This window comes from Haemorhous mexicanus, chromosome 7, assembly GCF_027477595.1.
Source record: "Haemorhous mexicanus isolate bHaeMex1 chromosome 7, bHaeMex1.pri, whole genome shotgun sequence".
Lineage (NCBI taxonomy): Eukaryota > Metazoa > Chordata > Aves > Passeriformes > Fringillidae > Haemorhous > Haemorhous mexicanus.
This window is the reverse complement of record NC_082347.1, coordinates 34,657,780-34,674,161: the sequence shown is the minus strand read 5'-3', so window position 1 is coordinate 34,674,161 and position 16,382 is coordinate 34,657,780. Positions and strand designations below refer to the sequence as shown.

Sequence of the window (16,382 nt, the reverse complement as noted above, 5' to 3'; positions counted from 1 at the left end):
CGGGGGCGGGGGAAGGACGGGCGGGAGGCAGAATCCCCCCGGGCGGCGGGGGCTCTCCCTGTGCAGGTGGGGGCGCTGGGCTGGCAGAGGTTGTGCCGGGGCCGTGGGCGAGGCGCAGGAGGAGGGAGCGAGGTGACAACAGGGCTGGGGCTGAGCTCCTGCCGTAGCAACACCTTCCCGGTCAGGACCTCCGAGCGGGGAGCGCAGGCTCCTGTGCTGGCTCGCAATCTCTTTGTTTCTGTACAGCTTTCTTTTCCGTGGTGTTAATTACGTTGTGCTGTTTCATTGACTGCGTGTTGATTTTCTGTATGGGTAAATAATTAGATAACAAAGCCCAGCAGCTGTCGGGAAGGTTATTTTTCAGAGCTGGCTGCGGTGTTGCGGTAGGGTACGTGTCCTTGTTTTCGCAGAAGGTATTTGTAAAAGCTGCCTGCCCTTCTAGGTTTGAAAGGACTTCAGCAAAATGATTGTGATGTAGGCTTGCACATTTTGGCTCTTATCCCGGAAAACAGTCTGCACAGGTGAGTCTGTTACGTGTATACTTCCAGCAAGACTCTGTGCAGACCAAAAGAGGATTTCATTGGGAATTGAAACGTGTGAAGAGGAGAAGTATGGCATTCCATCTTTAGTGCTGCTTTGCTTTATCTTATTGTAGAACTGCTTTTCAGAAGTTAAAATGTTGCAAGCAGAATACACTAAAAATCCAGGTATGGCTCCTATCCCAGTATGTTTTGTTGTATAAGGAAATGATTGAACCTGTGAGCCACAGCTGTGTTTCTCTCTGTGTTTCTCTAACGTAGTCACTGGCTGCGCTGAATGCTTATGTTGCACTTGACTTTAGGGAGGAGATGGTTAAGCTCTGGAGATATGAGAAACTGAAAGTATGAGGATGTTTCAGGAGGGTGTTAGATGACTCTTGAAATGTCATTTGTTTTATTTTAAATAAAGGACTAGTTGTATATTGCCTTGAGCTCTTTCTGAAAATCTTCAGTCATCTGTTCTTTTCTGGTTTTAAAACAGTATTTTTCTGTCATTTTATAAGACTTGATTTGGAGTTGTTGACAGATGTTTATTGGCATTGTGAGGTTCACTCTTTCAAACTGTTGAGAAAAGGACTGAAGAACCACATCCAGAGAGTGGTTAATTTGGTTTTAATTAGCAGCTTTGTTGCTTAATGCTATATGGAGCTATTGCTGAACTTCCTGAAGCTGGCTTTTAAAGGAGCTATGAAAAATAGAAAGGCAGTGTTTTTCTGGATTTAATTATGTTATTAAGCATGTTAAATTAGTAGATGTGGGGTCCAGGAAGCAGTATCCTGTACTTAGTTCTGGGCTGAACTGTTCTGAACTTATTTTCCTGTTGCCAAAGACAATACTGGATAGCCTCATGGATAATACTTACCTTCCAGTTATAGTCCAAGACCTGCTCCTCAAATTGAGCATGAAAAAAACCTCATCAGAAAGAAATCAATGTCAGAATAGAGGGGAAAATCATGGGAATACTGATACTATAACAATATTGTCTATAATACTACAACTTAGATTAATTAACAGAAGTTAATTAACCTACAGTCTTCTGTTGACTTTTCAGTCAGTCTTCACAGTTGACTTTTTCACGTCCTGAAGGATTGAAGTGTTTACTTATTTGTTTTTGGGGATACTGGAGAAACTAGGAAAGTCAGTAAAAGTCAGGTTTGAAAACAGTAGAACTCTACTGTCCCCCCAGTGGTGTTTTTCAGTATGTTGTGACCATACAGACGGTAATTCCATGGCTGGAATTTTACAGCTTTTGGCATGTTCTGGAAAAAACATTTTAAAAGAGCCATTGAAAGCAAACTTGCTGCAATCTCCAGTGCCAAATATGTCAAGATCCATATCTTACCAGTGCCATGGCACTACAGGTTTGTGAGAAGGTTTGCCAGAGCTCTGGCTTCTGTAGTGTGAGCAAGAGTTACGGCTCTGTTACAGGTGTGGAAGAGCTGTCATAGAATGTGTGCTTTGTCCAGGTTGTGTACTCAGTCGTAAATTTGATTTCTTCCCCTCCCTTAAGACATTCTTCTTTTCACAGGTGATGTTATCAGTGTCAGAAGGTGAATGAAAACAGGGTTCTAGTGAGGACAGAGCTGCTCCTGGCCTTGTTATAAGCAGAGCTAAAGGCAGGGTGCTGGAAGCTGAAAGGTGACAGTAGTGCTGTTGGTAGCATTGAATTCATTGGTTGCTGAAGTAGAGACTCATTTTACTGACTTGGAAGAGTAAGAGTTGTTCTGTGCTGAGGTCACACAGAAGATGGCAAGTCTGTGTGTAAACCCTGAAGTATCCAAGCCTCATGTGATGTTCACAGTAAAAGGATGCTGTTGCTAGGGTGTTGTTTTTCCCTGATACATGAGCTTCCAATGTTGGGGCTCCTGTGACAAAAAATAACACTCTCAAGGTGTACGCCATGACTTGTGTTATGATGGGAGCAAATCTAGCCTCACTTGTTAAACCTTAACTGATGAACTTTATTTTGGAGTTGTTAACTCCAGACATGGAGTTAATATGACCATAGTATTAACCATGTGCATGAGTTTGATAGAAAACCTGGTGCAGTCTTGAAGGAATTGTATATTTCTGTTCAACTATATAACTTGTGATGTAAGCAAAGGAAAGTAAATACAAAGTTTGAGTAAACCTTGTCTGCTAAAGTACTTGTCTATGTTCAAAGAATTGATAGAAATGCTGAGCTTTGCACCTTGGCACTGCCATTGGTGTTTAATGAAGTCACATTAAAAACCTGAGAAGAATAATTGAATTGAAGTGTTAAACTGATAAAAACAAGGAAATCCTGCAAGTACCACTGTGTATATTCACTGTTCCACTCCTTCCCTTCAAGCACATGCATCAAAGCAGGTCTTTGTGTGAGTTGAGTCAGAAGCTGCGTCAATTTCTGCCTGGGCTAGAGGACTCAGTGTCCCAGTGTACAGCCAGCTCTTCACTTCTATTTGCTCTTGGGCAAAAGTGAATTAATATTGGGACACCTAGTGTGGGTGGGACTCTGGTGTGTTTCTTTTGCTTCCTATATGTGCTGTCTGTAAATACAGGATGGCTGGGAGTGTGTGAGGCCTATGGACACCCTCTTTTTTGTTTGGAGTACAAGCAGTGGTGATCAGCATCATCTCTTCTTCAGCTTAAGAATTCTGTCGTTTTCTTAGGCTGTGTGATCTTTCCAGTCCAGTTCATCTCCTTTTAGTGTGTTTCATAACTTGTGTGACTTGCTGCTCTGATTAATGTTGGCTGTGGAATTGTAAGCAAATATGTAAACCTGAAGCCAGAAGGAGTTTGAAATTCATCTCAGATTATGTAAAATATCTGTTTTTTTGGATCTTTTTACCTTAGTGCCTTTCAATTTAGTTCAAACCTTTGTTTTGTCTCTCTCCACAGCTGCTGTACAGTAGAGCTGCATTTTTTATCTTATGTAAACCAGAACTTCTTTAGCAGAATCCTTATTTTTTAAACAAACTTCAGTTGAAAACAGAGTTATCTCTAGTATTTGAGCTTCCCTGTTTTGCAGTGTTACCTGGTGATGTAATGCTTAGTCTGAGAAAGCCATTTGTGACAGAGTTTTTGTGAAAGATATCATGCAAAGCACAGGTAAGCTGGGTATTAACTGGAAACAATAGGAAAGTATGTTTTGCTGATCACTGTGTTGACTAGTATTAGCTATGGAAAAAGTAGCCTTAGGAAAAAGAAACCAAAAGCTTCACCCAACAAGTGAAAAGGTGTAGTCAGTCTGTCTAGATTAGTTTAGGTAGAAGTATTATTAGGATTACAGTGAGCTAAAACAAACTGTAAAATTTCTCTTCAGTTTTGTTTTTAGTCTTACTGTCATTTAAAATTCTTACCAAGAGTTCTGGTGCAATAACAAGTTGGCCCTGACTTGGAAAAGCATTTTAGTTTGCTTAAGTAATGATTATTGTGTAATAAAGATGTGAAAAGTTCTTGAAGAGAGGCATTTTGGGTTTTGCAATGAATAACACAACTGTAAGAAGCTAGAAATGTTTTCCTACCCCAAAATTATTCTTTAGCAATCTTGCTGGGTTGCCATTATACACATGGTAGCACATAAACTGTCTAACAGGTTCATCTTTTACCTGAGTGTCATAGGTTGGAAATTGAATTAAAATGGCAACTGATTCTAACAGTTGTCTGGCTGTTAATGGTTGCTTTAGTGTCTCTGGCTTAGGAAAATGTCTTTAAAGATAATAGAAAGTACTTTATTTTTCTGTTGTGATTCATCTAAGATTGTGTTTCTAATGGAATATTTTATAGCATGATAGCTAAAGGAAACAAAGAGACCTTTGTGGAGCAAACTGTTCAGGCAAGTTTTGTTCTTTCTAATAAATGCTGGGGCATTTGTGAAGCTTTTTTTACATTGGGTTGATGGTTGCTTCATATGTGTGTGACTTGTCAAGAAAACTCTACAAATCATTATTGTTCTCTTCAGTATTCTTCAGCCAATAAATCCTAGTTAAGTCTTTGAGATACAAAGTCCATCTCTGGTGTTAGACTGGATTATACTGCATCTCACATTAACTCTTGAATTTGCAGTTGAACTGGCTAAAGCACTTGTACTCTGTCTTTTTGTTGCTCAGGAACCTGCAAGAGGGAAGTGGGTCTGTAACTGAACTGTGTAAATGGTGCTCATGTGCAGCTTTTGCTTTTAGTGGGGTCTTCTGATGAGCATCAGAGCTTTATCATGAAAGTCTTTTGATTGTTGACATTTCAGTCATATGTCACTTCATTTCATGAATGCATGAGTGGAAATGTTAGGCAGTATAAAAAATCTCTTCAGCAGAGCCTTTAGTCTGTACTGCAGTGATTGGGAAAAGAAGTAACCTGTTATTGCACTATAAATGATAAATGTGCTTTTAGTAAAGTTATGTATTTATCTTTGCTTCATGAGCTTCAGTAGCTGCTTACATGAAGAGAGGTGCTTCCAAGATGGGATTCTTGAGTGTAATGAACCATGTATAAAAATCAATCTGTGGATTGGAATTTAATATTATGTATTCTTTAATGTGAATGAGTAGGAGGCAGAGTAGTTTAAATGGTGAAGTATATATTGATTCTGAGTTGGCATGTACACTAGATTCCTTTTATAAAATCACAATATTGTTGAATAACAACTTCCAAGGGTTAAATGTAAAACTCATCTCAGGTTAGGTTTAGGGCATTGCTGATCCTTGTAAGAATTTTTGAAGATCATGTCAGCAAAAAGGTATGTTTTGAAACACTGCTCAGTATTACTGAATAAAAGGCAGTCCTTCCTTGCATGTGAAGTAAATGTTAGATTCCATTCCAGGAGAAAGAGCTGAATCTCAGTTCACCTCCAAGTTGTTGCTAAGATGGGGAACTACTTGTGCTCAGTGCTTTTACAGGTCAAGACACAGAACACTGTAAGACATAGTGGATGTTTTATTTGTAGCTGAGTCCAGTCCATGGATGTGTCTGGGCAGGTTGCTGAGAGCTTTAACTGGTACTTGGAGGGCTGGAGTAATGGGAGAGTGATTTACAAAGTGACTTGAGGTGTAAATGTGAATCTTTACAATAGCTGTAAAATACACATAACTTCCTCTTGCAAACTCACTTGACTGCATTTTAATTTGCTATTGAGTGATACTGGAAAAAAAAGTCAATGTTTTCTTTGCAGTTAAAATTTTATGAGGATAATGCTTTTCATTGTTTAAAAAAAAAAAAAATAAATCTGTCTTCCAGACCTCCCAGTTCTAGATTTAGCTGGTAGTTTGGAGTTTTTTAGTAGCCTTTTGAGGTGTGTATCTTGGCTTTTTAATCTTTATTATTTTATTATTGGGTAATCTTTGAACGATTGTACAACTAAGTTAAAAGTATTTCTTTTTCAGGTATCCCACGTATCAATGAACAGGCCTCTTGATTGGAGGGCTGTTATAAAGCCAGAGTAATAAAAGTGAACAGTTCCTGGTATCTCTTTAGACCAGCTACAGTTTCAGGTGCTTCAGTGCTCTACTTTGGTTTCTGAAGTATTGCAGGTGAACAACAGGGCGGTCATTGTGAAAGCATTACATTTCTACCTGGTTTAGCTGGGGTGTAGCAGTTTCTGTTAGCCTAGTACTGGGCTCTGCAGAGAGAAACCCCACAACTTTCTGTATCTGTAGGCAGGCTGTATGTCTGCTTTCCTAAATTCAGTTTTGCCAAAAGTGGAGTGATTCATAGATGTCTGCATCCAGCACCTTCAATATCAAAATGGAGCTATTTTTACCCTTCTTGCTCCCACAAAATTGGGATCAGCTAGCAAACAAAAATCTCTGTAAACCCATAAACAGGCATTTTTGGTTGAATTGGAGAGAAGGATGCAGAAGAGCAGAGCTGTTTGTAAAATCAGTTGGAATGTGTTAAAGAGCAGTAACAGTGCCTGGGACAGACAGCTGGTTATTTCAGCTATGTGTTGCTGCCTGGTCTTTTGGTGTGGTACTAGGGAAAAGTCATTATTAGCTCTCGCTGGGGAGCCTGAGAATGTTAAGAATAAACTCCTTTTCTAGCTGTCTCCTTAAGAAACTCTCCAAAGAACAAGCATCCCTTCTCCTGGTTGCTGCCACTGGACTCTAAACCTGAACTGCAGAGTTCAGGAACCAGAGCCAATATGGAAGGATAGTGAGTGTTACAGAGCATTTGAAGAGACTGCTGCTTAAGGATGTTTGCTTGGATTTTTATGATGAGTTTCCAGCAGAACTTATCTTCAGAATGGGCCATCTTGGAAAAGAAAATAAAGAGTAACAGCAGGAATTTTGTGAGTTATCATCCAGTTCTTGAGAAAGAACCAGGAAGTATGGATCACAAATTACAGCATGAAGAGAATTGCTCTGAAGCAATTTCAAGGGCCTTATTTTCTAGATAGGTTTTTCCTGTAAGTACATGGACTTTGTTTAGAGGTGTGCAGTGATTCCTTAGCAAGTTTACAGCACACAGGGCAGTGACAAAGCAGCTTTGAGTCCTGATGTGACATCAGAATAAGAGCAGTAAGGACTTCTGGGAACTTGGGCTGCTTGTGTTGGTGTCACCAAGTTTTTCTGTCACTGAACTGCTTGCCAGGCCATGTCATGGTACTTAGGACACTGCTGAGTGTTGGAGTCATCTGCCTGTGTCTGCTGGACCACTGCATCACTCCTTTCCTTGTCCCCCACCTACTCTCTGAAATGCATCACAACTCTATGGCATCTCTGAGTAGTTTTGATACTTCAGTCCATTACTAAAGGAAATTTAAATGCTCTGCTGTGACTGATGTGAAATGGAAAGAAGAAAGCTACCTTGTACTTCTGTTTAAAAATGAGCTTATTTCATGCCCTATAAAACCTGTCTATGCTTTTTACATATCTAGAGGTAAACAGCAAGTACGGTCTGAGCTGGTGTGAGAAATGCCTTTTCACAATTTTGTGGATTGCACGTGTATTTTTTGGAGAGTAGATGATTCCTGAGCACAGCCAGGAGTGGAAAGCATCTGCCCAAAGATGATGCAAAACCCTTTCTTGTTGAAAGAAACTAAAAGAATTGACTGCTACTGGCCATTATGTTATGTAATGTATATAGTTGAATGTGTCTGGTGTCCAGTAAACTGCATTTGCTGTATTAAGTTTTTATTACTCCCCTTTCAGGAGGTTTTCTGCCTCAGAGTCTCTTAGCTCAATGCTCTTCACTAACATTTCAAGCCTGGGTTGAACAAGGGATTGTATACGCACACACCTGTGAAGCATTATTTGTTCTTGCCCTTTTTTGCCTCCCTCTCTGCAGTATTTAAGGCATTGAGGTGTAAGTATATTTTTTTTCTCTTTAAGCAGTGATTTTTGTTTCTCAGGACCTTGACCTTAAGTTTGCTTACAGAACCACCCCAGGCACACACTTCTATCATTCTTTAATCTGTTTGTTGTAAAGAACCCCATTGAGATAGTTACTAGGTGACAAGGCACACTTCCTTTTTCTCCTTGTTTTTAGTGAAGTCTTCTAGACAGCCACACCTCAGAGAAAGTTTCCTATAGCTATCATTTAATGTGTTTCTTTAGCTGTCATCTCACAGCTGTTTTGAAATTGGCTGAAACAAAGTATTATTCCTCTTTCTTGAATATTTACAACATAAGTATTGAGAGTTTGGGTGCCCATTTTATGAAATTAAATTCCAGCATTAGTATTGCATCTGCTTAGGAAAGGCCTTTGTAGTCAGGGATTTAAAAGAATCACAATCAGTAGGAAGATTGAAAAGACAAGCATTTTGAAATGGCATAATATTGAATTAAAACAGACCAGAACCTTGGCACGTGCCTGTGCTCGCTGAATAGCACGCTGGAGCTGGGAAAGGTGGTGTTCCTAATCAGAATTAGCAGTACTGCCATGGTAGGAAGGATTTTCAACCAGTACAGTGGATGACCAGCCAAGGAATGAAGGTGCCAACAGCTTCCTTAAAAAGTTAGGAGTGTAAGTACTCTCAGCAAAGAGGAGGACTGAGTGTTACAGAAACTGCTTTTCTCGTTGCTAGTGGACGGACTCTGAAGTGAGAATTTGCTGTTACAGCATAAGCTTCTCTGGACTGCTGCTGAAGGTAGCTACAGGAAATTTTTTTCTTCCTTTTGTTGGCATGTGACAGGAGTGTGTATTGAGATTTTTGATGTTCTCCCAGGATAATCAATACTTATATTGTGTCAGATACTCCCTCGAAGAGCTTAAATGACTCACTGTTGTATTTGTTCTTATTTTTATCATTTGATTAGCAGTTAATAGAAGACATTTCTGTTGGGTAACAGAAAGCAAAATAAAACATTGCTTTTTCCTGAGTCTTTGTATTCACTGCTGGACCTGGGAGACATTTGTATTCAAAAGCTGGTGTGCTGTTCACGTGCTCCCTTGGCAGGCTCTCTGCTCCCTGCCTCTGATTCCAGTCAGCAATTTAGCAGATAAGCACATCTTAGTTTTAGTAGTGTGATAAATGGCTGTAACCCTTGCCAGTACCAGCCTTTAATGTTGTGTGTCCTGTGCCAGCTATTTACCTGTTTACTCATTTGAGATGTTATATTGGAACTTGGAGATCATCTGTGCTGGTGCAGATTTAAACTTAGTTTTGTGAGTAATGATGAAAAGTATGTATGCTCTCTGCATCTTTGAAGAACATGTCTGTGATGAGAAGAAGCAGTGGCTGTTTAAAGAAAAGGCAGTTTTGTTTTTGAAGGGTACAACTTGCCTGTATTCTGTTGTGTAGGGAGATGTTTTGCAAACGTGGCTGAGCTGCGCTCCTGTTCCTCATTCCTGCTGCTCTCATCACCAGGATCTGAACTGATGTATTTCTACTTGCATGGCTTTGTGTCACTGCACTGGGAGAAAGCACAGCCAGCTGCCTCCTCTGCTGTGGAACAGGAGCATGGGGAAGATGTGTTCCAGTGTCAGACTAATTGTGAGCTGTAAAACAGAGGCCAGCTGCTCAGACCAGTTACACGAGTCCAGTCAGGCAGAGTCCTGTCACAGCTGCAGAAAGTGTCACAGGGCAGTGACAGAGCTTTTCTCATGGCAGTCATTCGTGGCATGTGGGCAAGCAGGCTTGGGCTGGGCCACTCTGAGTCCTGCTTTGAGAAGTTCCTGTGGCACAGGCAGCAGAAAGGACTTACACTTCAGGGTGAGACGAACATCACATTTCTGCCCTGTTGTCAGGATGATGGTCAGGCCTAAGGAAGGAGCAGAGCAGCTGGTGGAAGATAGAAGCTTTGCAAAACAGTGCAAGAATCGAGCACTTTGCTGTCACTCAACACACTGTGTGCTTGTTTGATATTTAAGCATATAATTACATCATTACTTCAGTCAAGATTTGCCTGTTTTGATTGCTTTTGATGCCTTCTGAAGGCATCATAAGAGCCACTGAACTGTTTTGTTTCCTTAATGCAGTATACATAACCTTAGTACATCCCTAATTTTGAAAAAGTAATTTGTAAGGATGAGTAGGGTAATACAAGATAGTTATTAAACCTGGGAAAGCATGGAGCTCCTATCAGGTGGTGTCCAAATACTATCTGGAGCTTGATGGAATTGTGTGTTTGATGTGAAACAGTCAAATATTAGCATATTTCATCTCAACTGGCTGCTGCTAGACTGATTGATTCTTCTGTCACACAAAATGTTTTACTTGCAAACCATGAACTTTTTCTCTAGTGACATCACTGCAGTTTTCTGTCTCTGGCATTATATAGGAAGTAGCTGTTATATTCAGTTGCCTGAGGTAGGCAGAACAAACTTTGAATATTCAAGAGACTTTTGAATATCAGAATATGAATTTGCATTGAGAGCTACTCCACGAGTTCTTTGCCTGCACGTTTCTGGTGTGAAAATAAACTGTGATCCCGTGATCAATATTGAATTTCTGTTTAAGAGTTAGTAATTAGAAGGTAAAAGCTAATATTATTCATTGACAGTAAGGGGGGAAAATCTATGTATGTCATGAGCAGGTTCAGGTAGGTGGAGGTAGTTTTGGGCAGATAAGGCTAAATCCAGAGTATTGGAATCATAAAGACTGTGAACATAATGTGGTAAATTATAATCTAGGTACCACTGAAAATTGAAGTACGACTGCAGGGAGCACTGAATCATCATAATTTACTTTTCATGCTTTAACTGATTTGTATAATCATTACTCAAATTCCTCATGTGTTTGATATAAAACCTACACTTTATTTATGATTAATAATAACTAATTTATTTGGATATGGAGTCAGTGGCTCTTTTTTTCTCTGTGACTGAGTTGTGCAAATAATTGTATTTCTGCTTCCATGTAGATTAGTCTTTGTAATGCTAATTCACAGTATTATTTAAAGAAGGAAGTAACACAATAAAAAGAAAACTGAGTGACCTTCCTAATGTGCTCTTTAACAGGGCTTTATTTTTCACTTGTTGCTTCCATGTGGAGATAAATACCCTCCAGCTTGCTGACTGGACTGGAAATTTTATGTGTAACAGCCAATATGAAGGTTCATCTATCCAATCTTACCACTCTCTTTCTTGTGGTAAAGGTGAACTGTAGCAGCTGAGCAGTCACAAGCGGGTTTGAGGCAGTAGTAGATCAAACAACTGCACATTTTGGGATGTTCTGTAATACTTCAGAAGTACCTTAAAAAGGCTTAAAACGAGGTAAAAAACCCCCTCTGATCATTCTGAGAAGCATCATCAAGAACTTTGACTAGAGTAACTACTAGAGAAAAAAACAGTTCCTCAGCTTTATGCTAATACAGTATCTTTTACAGCTGAATGTGAAGTGGATTATAAACTTCTTTTGACAAGAGGAAACAGATACTAGAAGGTGAATTTTTCTTGTGTCTTAACTGCATAATTGGCAAATTATCTTGTTATTGATTATTTAAAGTGCACTAGTCTGTAAGCATTGGTTTTTAACAGCATTTTAATTAAGTAGGAACGAATGTGTTCTGCAACTTTCAAACAGAATACTTTTTCTTGCAGTTATGTTCACTTTTACTTTCACATTGAGACTGTCAGTTGGGTTTGTTTTGTTTGAGAATAATAGTAGTACATTGTGAACTTTAATTACTAGTAGAAGTTATCAAAGGATAGATGGGTTCCAAGAGCATTTGTTTGGACTGCACAAATCAAGTGTGGTGGGATTTGCTGCTTCCAGTGTTGACCTAAACATAAATCTTTTGAAGCTAAGGGCAATCAGGGATTTTATTAATACCAGAGAAGATCTGTTTGTAGAATGGGGAATCCTTGTCACATTGTATAGACTCTCTCATTTCCCATCTCTGTGCTCGTTTGTACCTTTCCCTTACCAGGTGTGTTCTGGTTCCTGCTGATTTGTACTGAGTTAGAGGCTGTAGCCTCTAAAATTGGGGATTTTTTTTTGCTTGGAAACCAAAAACAGGAAAAGTTGTTTGCTTGTTGCTTAAAAAATGTGAAATTCTCATTTGCTGATTTGTGACTCTTGTCCAGTGGTGATATGTTTCCTTCCATTCTCTCAGCTGAATACTCAGTTTTCCATGTGCTTCCCTCTTGTTGATTGAATGCCTCTTGTAGCCCAGCTGTAGGTTTCAGGTACGTGTGGGAGGTGTTTTGTGGGATGCTATTTCCTGGTAGAAAGAGCTGGGCTGGAGCTTTTTGTGCCTAACAGTGAAAGGTGACAGTGGTAGCAGTTGGTGACAGGCCTAATGGGACTCATAAACCCCTCTGTTTTAACAATGTGAGCCTCAGTAGGACGTGTTGGTTAATAAGGCAGCACTCTGGGGGAGTGGAGTGAAGCCAAACAGCACAAAGGGGTTTCAATTTCAGGCTGGGGGAAAGGGAGGAGCATGGAGCAAGTACCTGAGTGGCTCAGATGGTCTGGCTGTGTAAGGGAGAGCTGAACAAGTCAGAAAGGAAGGATGGAAACAAGTTTGATGTGGCAAGTAAGCACTTCCTTTGAGATAGCTCTTGGAATAGCAGAGTTGGATTGATAAATTAAAAGGTTGCCTTGTTTATAAATAGCCTAAATTATCCAGTGTAGGAGGATAGGGTTGCATATAAAAGTTAGGACTGCTGTCATGAATTTCTCCCAATGGAAATAAGGGCTTCCTGTGCTTGCTAAAAATGCTAGTAGTCTTTTCAGATACTGGACCATCTGGGATTCCTGAAAAAGTATTATAAGTCAAAAAGTATTATACCCAGGCTCTTCCATAATTATTCTGGCTATTTGGTTCTCACTGTGGTGTCCTTCTAGAGTGCTTCTACTGAGCTTTTCAAGTCCTTTCTCTGCAAGCTACTGTTTGAGAGAGCAGATCTGCCACAGACCATCTGTGCTCTTCCCCAAGGGATTTTGGTTGCTTGAAAACAGATGGGAAAAGAGAATCTCACCCCCATCCTCCCCCAGCCCCTTCCCTTAGTTTCCTGGGTACAGATGCATTTTGCTGTATGGATGCTCAGTGAGGACATGACACTGAGGAAATTGGATATTCTGGCTGGACCAGGGAGTCACCCTATGTTGTAAAAATGAGTAAGTCAAGACATATTGTTGCTTTCAAATCATGTGTAGGGAAGTGAAACCTGTAAGACCCTGGATGCTTAATCTTTTCGGGTTATTTATTGTCATGAAGTATTTTTTAGAAGTGATTACTTGGAATTTTTGTGGATTTAAATGGTAGAATTATTAATTCTAAAAAGTTCTGCTTTTTTATTGTCTTGGCATTTACTATCTCTCTGCTTCCTGTTTGCTATTTCTCATTTCTCACCTTCTCTTAGAAAAAACTTGTATTGGAGCATTTACTTAAAGGTTGGGCTGAAAGATCAACAAACTCTGTATAACATGTATCTAAATATTTTTGCACTTTGAATTTTACTTTCTAGTAGCCTTTATTTCACCTATCTTAATCTCTTTTGATATTGTCCTATCTTAATCTCTTTCGATACTGTATATAACATGTCAAAATATGAATTCTCCATCTAGATTTCCAAAGGAAGATTATGGAGGAACATTTACCAGAAATGCAGAGCACATTGGAGCCAGTCAATCTGTCAGATGATGCCTCTTTCAAGTCCCCAGATAATGAGAAGGCTGATAAAACACCTGGAATGGAGGAATGCCCAAGCATCAGTTGCACTGGAGGTGATGCTGGTGTCTTGGGGAGGGAATTGAGTTCCTTGCCCTCGGATCAGGATGCAGCAGCTGTTGGCACCAGCAGCAGTGGGGCTCCAGCAGAAGAACAGCAGCAGTGTGGAGGAGCAGACTCCTCTGTCAGTGCCTACTGTGAAAGAAAGGCAGAAGGCTCCACAAAACCACAGCATCTACCTAGTGAAGAACCTGAACAACCTGATCCAAAAAGTAACCAGACAGAACAATCGTTAATGGAAATACTACAGGGTCTAAGGGAGGAGTCTGACTTTGTGAAAAAATCAAGTGATAAAATCTATTCAGAAAGCCCTTATGACACAGATTGCACAAAGAAACTTATTTCCACAATACATCAGGCTTCCTCACAGGAGGATTTGCTGAAGGAAATAGAATCTGAACTGTTATCCACAGATTTTTCAAAAGAACCAAAGCTCCCTAACGGTGTGCAGAAGGGTGAACATGCCTTGGCTGTGTTTGAAAAATGTGTTCAAGATAAATACCTACAGCAAGAACAAACTATTACAAAGTGAGTATTTGAGTATGTGCTTCACAGTTGGAGATGTGTGCTGAACAATTTTGGCTGCATGTTGTGTGCACCTGCATAAAACATTTTGGGTATGAAGCAAGTTGTCTTGAGTTGCTATGAAGATAGTTAATGAGATTTTTAAAAACTTTTATGCAAGGAATAATTTTTACTTGTGGCATGTACTTGCAAATAAAATTGTGTGCTTAGATGTCTGAATTGTTGCAGGATTTGGCAGGAACTGAATAGCCAACTGTGTCATTGAATAGCTTGCCAATGTCTAGAATTACTTAAATACTGCAGCAGTAATGGTGATTTAAAAATAGTCCAGGATTCATTCAGTCCATATGTGTCTGTGGAGAAATGAATCTTTGAAAGTACTAACTCCCACAATGGGCATTTTATTTATGTTCAGAACTGCTTGTTTCTTTTTTCAGTAGTATTCAGTCTCCTGTTGTCATCCAGCAAAGTTGTTAATCAGATGAGAGGATTGTTTGAGTTGGAAGTGGTGTATATAAATAAGCTACTCTGCACATTTTTTTAGGAGGACTTCTGAAATGCATGGCTTCTAAGTGTGGTTATAATTAACTGGTCTTAATAGTTCTACCAGGCAGTATTCAACATGAATATTTCTGTTCATCAAAAGCCAGTTCATTGCTTGATTTCTTGATTCCTTACTTGGCATTTAATACTCTGTTGCCTCTTAAAAAAATTTTTTTTTGCTAACAAAATGTAGCCTCTAACTTTATATTTATTCCTTTTTGCGGAGCTGGAAATGAGAGTCCTACTTTTCAATAAGGCTCTCCAGTACCATGATATAGGAGGACATCAAAGGAAGGGAAACCACACAGGGGGAGAGAGTCCCAGTAGGGAAAATGTTCTGTTGCACTTCACCAGTTAACCTCTGACAGAAACATCCATGTGAGGAAAGTCAGCTGATGACAGGAAAGCTCGAGACTGCACAGTTAGACATTCAGAAGTTACAGAGGAGTAGTGGGAATCTGAAGTAGTGGGTGTGTAGAGAGAGGTAAATCCAGGAGATCATGAGGAAAAGAGTTTTACTTATCCGTGGTAAACTCAGAGGCAGGGCAGCATTTTCAGCCACGGACTAGTTAGTTCCTCAGAGAGGAGTGTTTTTATATGTGTGTATGTTATATATACATACAGAAGGCTTTATGTAAAAACATGTCTCTTTCTTTTGGCCAGCTGCAACCATTTGACACTTGGGAACTCACCTTAAGAGTGTGAAACTGCTGTGGAACATTTTGTGTTTGGTCCAAAGGATATTCTGGGTTGAGTTTGTTTTGTCCCTTACTTGGTGATCAACAGAATTTCTTGTAACATCATTCTGAAAATAGCCCAGTTGTCTCCTGTGATCAGATCTAAATATATATGTCAGCAGCTGTGGCATGAATTAAGAATTTGTACTCCTGGAATATTCATTAATAGATTAAAAAACAGATCACAAGTGCTAAGCTCTTTGTTAACTGATGGTTTTGAATTCGTTATAATTTAGGAGACCAGTTTGTTCAGAGATCTTTTTTTCAACAAAGGGGAGAGATAAATGGATAATGAAGTATCTTTTTCAGGTAAATGCATGCCTCCCACAAATTCATGCATTCAGTGGCCTAAAATACCCACCATGTAATACTATCTGCAAACATGTCAATACACGTGAGACTAGTCATTTAGCAGTTCTGACAATGTAGCTTCTGAGTTTTATGTTAGAATGTCAAATTAGGTCTAAATTGGCTTCAAACAGCTGAACTGGAACTATTGATGAAAATTGAACTTTATAAAGAGCTTGGGCACAGATATTTGTTACCTACTTAGGACTTAAAATAATCAGGATTCTGTTTCTTACCAGGTTGTGAACTTCATGGGTACTCTGAGAAATCCATGAAATTAATCAAATCTCAGTGTTTTCAGACAGATGACTGGTGAGACTGTCTGACTGGAGGTTACTGTATTACATTACCTTAAAATTACTAGCATTTACAGTTGCCTAGTTTCATAGGGTTACCAAATGTCCCATGTCATTATGGACCACAGCAACCCTAAAATGCTGGAACCCTAAAATACAGTTTCCTCACAAGGAGGCTGCTGCTTGCTCTTTTGGAGTTAAGTTCCCCATGCACAACATTCTTCTTTTATTTTTTCTTGGATTTTTTTAGGGTTTCTGGCTTCCAATAAAGCTTGCAGATCGATGAGCAAAAACCACGTC

At 39.6% G+C, this 16,382-nt stretch overlaps 1 protein-coding gene across 5 annotated transcripts in view; it reads left to right on the top strand.

The window, feature by feature from the left end:
• CCDC186 (coiled-coil domain containing 186) overlaps positions 1-16,382 on the top strand; it is a 32,229-nt gene that overhangs the window by 406 nt on the left and 15,441 nt on the right. Inside the window, exons 1-2 of one of the 5 annotated variants that reach the window (XM_059851997.1) lie at positions 443-521; positions 13,471-14,161. In XM_059851997.1, the coding sequence (XP_059707980.1) occupies positions 13,488-14,161 (674 nt within the window). In that variant the 5' untranslated portion in view covers positions 443-521; positions 13,471-13,487. Of the gene's footprint in view, positions 1-442; positions 522-661; positions 708-11,319; positions 11,341-13,000; positions 13,021-13,470; positions 14,162-16,382 lie in introns of those variants that run through there. The other 4 variants (XM_059851994.1, XM_059851998.1, XM_059851995.1 and 1 more) reach the window with 4 other exon arrangements.